Below are 9866 nucleotides of genomic sequence, written 5' to 3' on the forward strand. Positions count from 1 at the left end.
CAACTCCTCGGCTAGGGGAGCTTTGAGCAAAGGGCCCCGACTCGGAGGAAGAGAAATCGGCGTCCTCTAATGGACCGACGCCCCTGGCGGCTAGGAGGGATGGAGTTGGAGCTGGGCTTTCTCCCCTCGGTGCCAGGTGATCCAGACTCGCTGCAGCACAGGGCTGTGTCCCGCCTTTGCTGGGGATTTTTAGAGTTAGGAGGCGAGAAGAAGCTTGAGAAGCCCCCACTCTCTCCCAGCTGAGAAGTCCAGTACAGCTAGCTGCAAACCTGGAGACTGCTTTGTTGTAATTTTCCTTTCAAACCACGACCCGGGGGGATTGACTCTAATAGGACCTAGTGTGTTTGAGGGTGCAGCACACCTCTCTGTCCAATCCTTCCCCCCACTTGTGCCCCACTTCCTTTGTTTCTGACTCTTTAAAGATGCTACTGGATAGAACACGGATGAAAATGGAAAGATATCAGACACTCAAAAGAAAGGTCTCTTCCAGCTATTAAAAATAACCAGTTCCCTAAAAGATGTAGATTTTAATATCGTGTGCAGTTTCTTCCTTTTCCTCTAGGCTCGGGTTGGAGAACACCTGGGCTGGAGGTCAGGACCCTAGGTTTTCTTCCCCCACCCATTCCAGAAGCGGGTCTCCTTGCGTCTAGACCCCCCTTTTTGCCCTATGAGGTCAGAGTCTAGGCTGCTAGCTCGGACTCCGCAAGTTTTCTGCAAGAAAGCTGGGTTTGTACTTTGTATTTGTTGGGAGGGCGTGGAGGCAGAGCGGCTCCCTCCCGGGCTGCTGCTGCGCAGTCTTCCAGCCAGGCTGGGGCGGGAGGCCCGGCGCGTGGCGGGAGCAGGCGGCCGGGACTCGAGTTGTCGGGGCGGGCGTCAGCTAGCACGGAGGAGCTCTCCTCAGTCCCCCGAGAGTTCGCTTGGCTGCTGGCGGCTTTAGGGGGGATTCTCCCACCAGAATTTTTTGGGGGGAAGGGGGGAAGCTCCCTGGGGTTCCCCCTCCCTCACCATCTCTGCAGGCCGTTTCCTATCCGGCACCGCGGGGCCCGGGTCCAGGAGGCGCCGCCTCTCCTCTCGGCGGCCCCGGGGCCCTCTACCCTCTCCACACCTCTCCTGGGAGGATCCGGGCGCTGGGGGGCGCCTGAGGGAAGCAGCAGCGCCCCCTAGCCGGGGAAGCCTGGCTCCTCCGCCGGAGGTGTCAAACTTCACACGTCCTTCGGGCCGGGGCCCGGGCCCGGGCTGGAGGCCGGCTGCCGGGCCGGGGCGGGCCGGGGCGGGCCGGGGCCCGCGGGGCCGCGTCCTGTCCTCCTCCCGCGGCCCGTTTCACTCCCTGCGGACGTGCTCCTGGCTCTGCGGGCCCTCTTCCCCGCGCCCCTCTTTCTGGGCCGGGGTCCAGCCTCGCCGCTCCCTCTTCCCGCGCCCCTTCCCGGGGGGCCTCGGCGGGCGTCGCACCCGCCTCCGTCGGCCTCTCCCCCGGCCCCTTCTTGTCTGCTCTCCCCGCTGCTTCGCCGCCAAGGCTGCTGGGGTCTGCACTCGGGCGCTGCCCGGTGCCAGGAGGAAGCGCCCCCGGCAGTCAGGAGCCTGGCTCCGGCCAGCGTCGGGTGGGCTCTGCGCCGGCTCCTCCGGCTCCTCCGGCTCCTGGCCGGTTGGGCCATTTCTCCCGCTTCTCCTCCTTCCGGCGGGGCTCTTCCCTGCCCCTCTGCCTGCCCCGTCCCCCTCTTCCTCTCCTCTGCTCCCTAGAAGCCTTCGAGGGAGCGGCGCGGAAAGGGCCACCCGGCCCGAGGAGGGAAGGGTCGTCGCGGCACGGACTGCCCCGGCGCCGAGTCCGCCCCCTGCAGGCCGCCTCTCCTGGGCGATTCTCTCTGCACATGATGCAATTTGGTGCAATCTCGAAACGCCGGAGACCGAGTGTGTGGCCCCTGGCAGAGCACCCGGGCGGTGCAAAGCGTGGAGAGGCCCCCGAAGAGAGGGGAGAAGGTGTTAGCTGCCCAGTGGCTTCGGAGCAGGAAGACCCCCCCCCCCAGCCCCCCAGCCCAGGTCTCCGTAGTCCCCGCCTCGCACGGCCTCCCTGTCTCGCGCACCTCTCCTTCCCGGTCCCTCGGCCTCTCCCCCGACCTCCCCATCTCCCCCTGTGCCTCTCTGTCTCTCCCTCTCCCTCTCTCCCTCTGTAGCTGGCTGGCTGGCTCGCTCCGGAGCCCTCTTCCCCTCCCCCCTCCCATTCTTCCCTCCTCCTCCTCCTCCCGCCCAGTTCCAGTGCCTTGGCAAGCCGGGCTGCGCCAATCCCCGTCCGCCTCCCTCCCCTTGACGACAAGCTGGGCCTGTGGAGGCCCCGCCCCACTGACGTCCGGGATTTGCATGAGTTGCCTGTGCAGGATCGGCCGGGGCTCAGTTGTCTGTGAGAGCCAGAGACAGGAGCGGCGAGAGGTCCGGGGAGCTCGGCAGCCTGGCGGAGCGGAGCCAGGGCACAAGCGGCGGTGGCAGCGGCGGCCGCGCAGCCGGCGCCGCGGGAGGACGCCCGGGAGGGCGCCCGGGAGGGCCAGCGGCCCCGCCGAGCCCCTCGAGCCGCCGGCTCGCTGCGGCCCCAACATGGAGCTGCCAGCTGTCGGGGAGCACGTCTTTGCGGTGGAAAGCATCGAGAAGAAGCGAATCCGAAAGGTAAGGCGGCGGGCGGCTGCCGGGGCGGGGAACGGCCCCCGGGAAGAGGAGAGAAGGGGGACGGGGAGCCAGACCGGGCTGGGGGGCGGGGGAGCCGGAGGATCCGGGAAGCTGGGGAGCCAGCGCAGACCGTTGGCTCGGGGCTGAGGCTCGTCTCTTCCACCCCCGCAGGGCAGAGTGGAGTATCTGGTGAAATGGAGAGGCTGGTCCCCCAAGTAAGTAGTGGACCCGGGGAGAGGGGCGGGGGCGGGGGCGAGCGGCTGTCTCGGGCTGCTGGACCGGGGATGGGAGGGGGAGAAACGGGAGGCGGGGTAGGGGGCAAAAGGGGGGAGGGGGTGGGGAGGTCGGTGGCAGGCACTGGCGAAGCTGGAGCTGCGGAGTCGCCAGCCCGGAGCCCTGCCTTGTGCTCTCCGGGAAATGCCATCACTAATTTATGCGCTAAAAAGAGCTGGGAGCAGGCTGGAGAAGCGTGGAGCCGAGCCGGGGAGGCCGGCGGAGGGAGGGAGGAAGGGAGGGAGCGAGCAGGCACTGACTGATGTGCAGCAGAAAATGGCTTCTTTCCCCTTTCCCTCCACCGAACGGCTCCATATTGCAAAACCAAAAAAAAAAAAAATTAAAAAGCGACGAAAATGCAATTGTGCGTCTCCTCCCTCCTGATGGTGGAGGGAAGGGAGGGAGAAGGCAGAAAATGTTGGGAACTGTCATTGTGGCGCTTTTGGCTCGGGTTTTTTTTTTATTTGAAATGCGATGACACCGGATAGAGACAGACGCGCACACACACACACACACACACACACACACACACAGGCATGCATGCACACACACACACACACACACACACACACACACACACACTCATGCATGTATTTTGTGTTGCCGAATCTTTGGGATCTGAACGGCTCTGACAGCGGAGCCCCCTCCATCCAGAGGCACGGCTGGCTGACAGAGAATGGAGGGTCAAGGAAGGGATGACTGAACCCTCCGGGGGCTCCCGGAAAGGGGGGGACGACGACTTTATATTTCTGCTGTTTGCACACAGCGTCCTTAGGAGCAGAGTGGTTTTAGAATATGTCGCAGGAACATGCTCAAAATTCCTGGATAATAACTCTGCCAAATAAACTGTTTTATTTTCCTCGCCACCCTTCCCCAGCACCCCCTTCGCCCTGCCCTGTGCTTGTGCATTCAGAGTTTGGTTTGCAGAGAACTCCTGGGGCTGGGAGGGGGTGGTTGTGGGGGGGGGGGGGGAGAATGCCATTGACTCTTGTGCCCACAAAACCTCCTCTCTCCACACACAGCACACACACAGCACACACACACACACACACACACACACACACAGACACACCAGCAGCTTTCGCTTCTTTAAGATAAAGCAGGGCCTTATTTGTCGTTCCCCTTCCTGGCAGCCACAGAGGTGGATTATTTCTTCTGATGTGTCTCCCTCCCCCCTTTCCCTTTGCAAGATATAACACGTGGGAACCCGAGGAGAATATCCTGGATCCCAGACTGCTGATCGCTTTCCAGAACAGGTGAGAATCCCCGAAGCCCCGGCGGCTGCCTGCGGTGACCGTATATGGAAAAGGGAAAGCGGGAGAAGCTGCTTTAGGAATAGGTGGGGGCGCGAAAGCACACTATCTCCCCCTCCCATCGTAGGGACGCCTTCGAGTTTCTCTGCTCCTTTACAAATGTCTTTGGCTCTTACATCATCCAGCCGAAGGGGGGGGTACAACGAGACAGTTTGATATTTCGGGGGTTAGTTGGAAGGGGGGAGGGAGAGAGCCTTGCGGGTGGCTTTGCAACTGCCAGAATTCTTAGCCACGCCTGGTCCCCCACTGCCCCCTCACAACCCCACCCCTCAGCTCCACCCCCGAAGCCTAGGTATTCGCTTTCTTACAGTCACCGGGCTCTTGGCACCCTTAACCTGCGGAGCAGCTCCTCGGGAGCTGGCATTGTGCAACCACCAGGACGTCATGGAACTAAATTTAACCTGTTGGAGGCCGGCGTGAAGTGGTCCCCAACCCTTTCCCTTGGCTACAGTTTGGGGCACACTTGGGCCTTACTATTAGCCCCCCCCCCCACTTAGCCTCACACATACACACCCAACAGTGACCCTCCTGTGAGGGGGTGGCAGGGGAAGGGAAGGGGGCTGTTTGAGAGTGTGGGTTTGGTTACAGAGATAGTGAAAGTTGTGGCAGAAGTGTGTTATCTTGGAGGTGGAAGAGAAGGTGAGGTAGGGAATGCAGTCTGAACTTCATGCTCAGAGAGGAACTTCATGCTCAGAGAGGCCGTTCCTGGGACCTTGCATCCGAGCAGATGCCTGTCAGGCTGCAGCTGCTGCAGCTGGATTCTTTGCTGGTGGCTTTAGTAGTGGATTTCTGGGAGAACTGAAGGGGGAGGGAGGAAAGAGGAGGAGCAGTGCCTGGGCCTTTCCAGCTCGGCTGTACAAGGTTCTGTCCTCTCTTCTCCCCCCCCCCCCATTTTTGCATTATTTCCTGTTGTGTGTTTGGCGCTAAAACTGTAAACCCTGGCTTCCCTCTAGGAGGGGTTTAATGTGGAAATTGCTTATGGAGGTGCAGGGGGCGTCTAGTTCATACCCTGCCTGTTCCCCCACCCAGAGGAGTTCACAACCCCGTAACCATGTCACTGGCTGATGCCATGTTGCATAATGGGTCCCCGAGGAGTTAAACTCGGGATGTTGCAATGCCATGCAACTTTGAAGCAATGCTCCTGCCCCCAACCTGCTCTGCCCTTACCCTTGGCTCATAGACCTAGCACCCAGACAGTCTCATGGGGGAGGGGATGTGTCTCTGGAGACCTGTCATCTCCCACAGACTTGAGACAAGGTCTTTAATTCTTGAGAACATTGGAAATTATATCCTAGAGGAAAGGGGTTTAGAGTCCCTCAACTAGTCACACTTCTCAATGCATCCCTTAGCCTGAAGATGTACCATAGTGGACAAACTTTATTGTCAATTCAAAATTGAGGCTGGCCTTGAAATACTGTACTTTCCCAGCTTCCCATCCTCCAATTTCTTTCCCCACCTGCTTAGACGATGGCCCTGCATGCTGCCTAATGAGGTGACTACTCACCTGGTCAGGCTCTAGTTTTCTAGTCTCTCTATGACCTCCAGCCTCTAATTGGCTCATTTGCCTTGTGTAAACAAGGGCGCAGCCCCTCCCCCTGTTTAGTGCCTGGCCTTTTGGAAAGTCTTCCCTTCTGCTGGCAGCACTCGTTATCTGAATCCTAATGAGGTCATTTAGCATCCAGGACTACTGATGGAGAGTGATGAATCCGACACATACCTCATTTGGACTTGATTGGATTCTCTGTCTTTCCCTCCTCCCCCCATCTCATTTTGTCCATTAATGTCCTGGACCTAAGCTAGGGATGTTTGGAATGGTAGGACACTAGCCCAGAGTTACCCCTCTTCCAGATTGTTCCTTTTTTTTTCCAACTGAAGGCTCTTGCTAAATAAGGTTAATCTAAGGAAAACGGGGCAATTGGCTTGTGTTGGGATTATGTTGTTTACCTGAGGGTGGGGAGGGGATGGCATATCCAAACATGCTATCTAGACCTTGTCTTTGGGCCCATTTTAAGGAAAGGGCCTAATAGAGCAGGACCTAGGGTCCCTAGACCGCAAATTTTTGTCATTGCTTTTTTACTGCTTCCACACTCCCCTCTTTGGCTTATTTAAGCTTTCTTTCTCTGGAAAAAAATATTGGTTCCATGGCTTGGCCAAAAGGGAATGAGGAGACCCTCTTGCTGATAGCACTATTCTTTGTTTCCTCCCCAGGGAACGGCAGGAGCAATTGATGGGATATCGGAAGAGAGGGCCGAAGCCTAAACCGCTGGTTGTTCAAGTAAATATAACAGGGCAGCTGGGACACTGAGGAAAAGGGGGAGGAAGAAGACTGGGGGAGGGTAATAGGAACAGTTTCTAGTCTCATCATTTAAATGCTTTTGCCTCCCCTTTCCTGATCTCTAGAAAAAAAAATCTAAGGTTAAAGAGCATTCTTGGGGCCTCCCCAGCCCACGGGTACCCCTGCCCCAGATCAATAAGTCTTGCTGCCTTTGAGATATTGGGGGTGCCTAGGCAGATCTCCGGCTTTCCTTTTTCCCTCCTTGCTTTTCTCTAAGTCTGGATCTTCCCTGGGGAAAAGAGTAGATTTGAATGGTATAATGCAGGAGAGCTAGAGTTTGGGGGAAGAGTCTGGAGGGGACCAACCATTTGGAGTTTTAGAATGCCTTGGTCTTTTGATGCTATACTTTGTGATAAGGATTAAGAATATCAATTGAGCCTGTCGATCTTGACTGGATTTCATTTTCCTAGGGAGCTACCCCCCCTCCCCATACACTCCCCCATTACTGGTGAAAGGGGGGAAGGCAGTATCACCCCTTCCCACAACCTCAGCCAAATCCATTCATTTCCTCTTCTTTACATTTTGTCCCGCAGGTGCCCACCTTTGCCCGACGCTCCAACGTGCTGAGCGGCCTTCAAGACTCCTCAGCAGACAACCGCTCCAAGCTAGAGCTGGGCTCTCAAGGGAAGAACCAAAGTCACCAATATGAACTCAACAGCAAGAAGCACCACCAGTACCAGCCACATGGCAAGGAGCAAGGGGGCAAGCCCCCGCCCCACGGCAAGAGCGGCAAATACTACTATCAACTCAACAGCAAGAAGCATCACCCCTACCAGCCGGACCCCAAGATGTACGACCTTCAGTACCAGCCCAGCCACAAGGAGACTCCCAACCCCACCTGTCCGGATTTGGGGACCAAGAGCCACCCACCTGACAAGTGGGCGCACAGCCAAGTGCCGAAAAGTTATCTGCCAACTGTGAAGCCCCTGACCAGTGGGGGCGGGGCTGGGGTCAAAGGCTCGGAGAAGGGCCAGTCCAACGGCGTCACTCCCCCGCCCAAGGAGGCAGGAATGCCCGCGGGCAACGGGATCGGGGGCAAGATGAAAATAGTCAAAAACAAGAATAAGAACGGACGCATAGTCATCGTCATGAGCAAATACATGGAAAATGGCATGCAGGCGGTGAAAATCAAGTCCGGGGAGGGCGTTGAGGCCGAGAGCCGCTCCCCGGGCCACACCAAGAAGAAGGCCGGGGAGGAGCGGCACAGCAGCGGAGACAGGACTTTGAAAAAGGTGGCCGGGACCAATGAGAAAAGTCCTGATCTACCCCCCAAAAGGCGGGACGAGGACTCCCAGACTGGGGAAGAGGAGGAGGCCCAGATCCCGGACTCTGGTTCCCGCAAGCCCTCCCCGGCTAAGGAGGCGTTCCTGGACCAGCCCCTCCAGCTCACCACCAAGCCCGACCTGTTGGCCTGGGACTCGGCCCGGGGCCCGCACCCGCCTTCTTCCCACCACCACCACCATCACCACCACCACCACCACCACCACTCGGTGGGGCTGAATCTGGCCAGCTCGCGTAAGCGCTGCCTCTCGGATTCCCACGGTGATCGCGAGCCCTGCAAGAAGCGCCTCACGGCTCGCAGCATCAGCACTCCCACCTGCCTGGGCGCCGGCCCCTTGGCCGAGCGGCCGGCCGACCTGCCCACCGCCGCCCCGGCCGCCCCGCCCCAGCCCGAGGTCATCCTCCTGGACTCCGACCTGGACGAGCCCATTGACTTGCGCTGCGTCAAGTCGCGCTGCGGGGCCGGGGCGCCTCCCAGCCCGCTGCAGGTGAAGCCCGAGGCGCCGGCGGCCGTGGCCGCGGCGGCGCCGGCCGAGAAGCCGCCGGCCCAGGCGCGGGACCCGCCCGAGGAGCCGCTGGCCGAATTCAAGCCTTTCTTTGGAAATATAATCATCACCGACGTAACCGCGAACTGCCTCACCGTCACTTTCAAAGAGTACGTGACCGTGTAGCCCGGGGGGTCGTCGGGAAGGGGCGCTCTGCCCCGCCGAGGGGCTCGGCTTGCGTGGACCGGGAGCCCGAGCCCCTCCACCTTTCTGACCACTGGAGACTGAGGGTCTGCACGTACCGGCAGCGAACCCCAATAAACCCTTGTGACCTTGTCCTTCCACGTTCATCTCCTCGAACCAGGCAGGAGGCGCTTCTCTCCCCTCCCCCCGCCCTCCTCATCCCTTTCCCGCACCGCACCGCACCGCACCGCACCGCACCGCACTGCACTGCAGAGGGCAAGGGCTTGGGGGAGTGGAGGGAGGCCCGAGCTTCCTTCCACCCGGTGCCTACAGGGGTTCTCCCTCTGTTCCCTCCCCCACTGCAGGCCCACCCGGGAGCCGCTCCCAGCCGCTTCCCCCGGACCTCGGATCCTGACAGGACAGCCGTGCGGCCGTCTCAGAGTTATAGTATTATATTTTAACCGTGCTAACTTGTCAAGTGCTGACTTTGCTCCCCTTTGTACGTGGTGTTATTATTGAAATGTATTGTTTGAGCTCAAAAACCCCGACCACCCCATCGGGCTGATATATAAATATATATAAATATATATTTATTTGTAGGTATTTATATATTGAAATATAAAAACCTAGATTTATGGAGTTTCCTCTAGATCACCTTATATTCTATATCAAACAAATTATTTTCAGTTTACCTTTCTCTTCCCTCATTCAGTATTTTGGTTGATTTAATTTCCCCCTCCCCCTCCCCCCCATGAACTGCGATACCAATAACCTTGGTATATATTTTTTGATACTGTACACATGGATGTGTTGTTTCTATGTGCAAAAAAAAGTTTGTTAAAAAGCTAAACAAGCTCTCTAGAAACTGCTGCTACTAGAAATGTCTAAACTATAAGCTTCCATTATTACCTGCTTGAATGTAAATATTAAATGGAGATGTCGACGGTGTATTTCGATGTTTGCTGGGGGCGCAGGGGGCCGGCCGAGGCTTCTCGGGGGGTGTCTGTCCCGACCCTCCGGTGCGCTCCGTCTAACCTCTCTCTCTCTCTCTCTCTCTCTCTCTCCCTCCCCCCCCCCCCGGCCCCGCGGTTCTGCGGGCCCCGCGCCCCTGGGCCGGGATCGCCGCCCTGGCCTAGGAAGCTCTCCCACCGCGCCGGCCATCTGCGTGGGTGAGTTCCACGGGCCCTCCAGCCCCCCACTCCTCAAGAGACGCGGGTGGACGAGCGTGGTTGTCGCGGGGGCGGCGGGGCCACGCGGCCTCCCAGGCCCGGCCGGGGGGTAGGTGAGGCCCGCGTGGAGCCGGCTCGGCGCGTGGCTGGGGTGGGGGGAGGTGAGCGCAGGGTG

The 9866-nt window shown here is 58.8% G+C and overlaps 1 protein-coding gene across 2 annotated transcripts; it reads left to right on the top strand.

The window, feature by feature from the left end:
- Positions 1 to 2396: 2396 nt before the first annotated feature.
- CBX4 (chromobox 4) lies at positions 2397 to 9532 on the top strand. Of its 2 annotated transcripts, none has more exons than XM_074224998.1 (5): positions 2397 to 2652; positions 2824 to 2867; positions 4059 to 4181; positions 6447 to 6513; positions 7107 to 9532. In XM_074224998.1, exons 1-5 carry the CDS (start codon positions 2584 to 2586, stop codon positions 8523 to 8525), a joined length of 1722 nt encoding a protein of 573 aa, XP_074081099.1. In that variant the 5' UTR covers positions 2397 to 2583; the 3' UTR covers positions 8526 to 9532. The 2 variants fall into 2 exon arrangements, with proteins under 2 accessions (XP_074081099.1, XP_074081100.1); XM_074224999.1 differs by having other exon boundaries at positions 2399 to 2652; positions 4116 to 4181; positions 7107 to 9531.
- The last annotated feature ends 334 nt before the right edge of the window (positions 9533 to 9866 follow it).

This window comes from Macrotis lagotis, chromosome 2 (assembly GCF_037893015.1).
Source record: "Macrotis lagotis isolate mMagLag1 chromosome 2, bilby.v1.9.chrom.fasta, whole genome shotgun sequence".
NCBI classification, from domain to species: domain Eukaryota; kingdom Metazoa; phylum Chordata; class Mammalia; order Peramelemorphia; family Peramelidae; genus Macrotis; species Macrotis lagotis.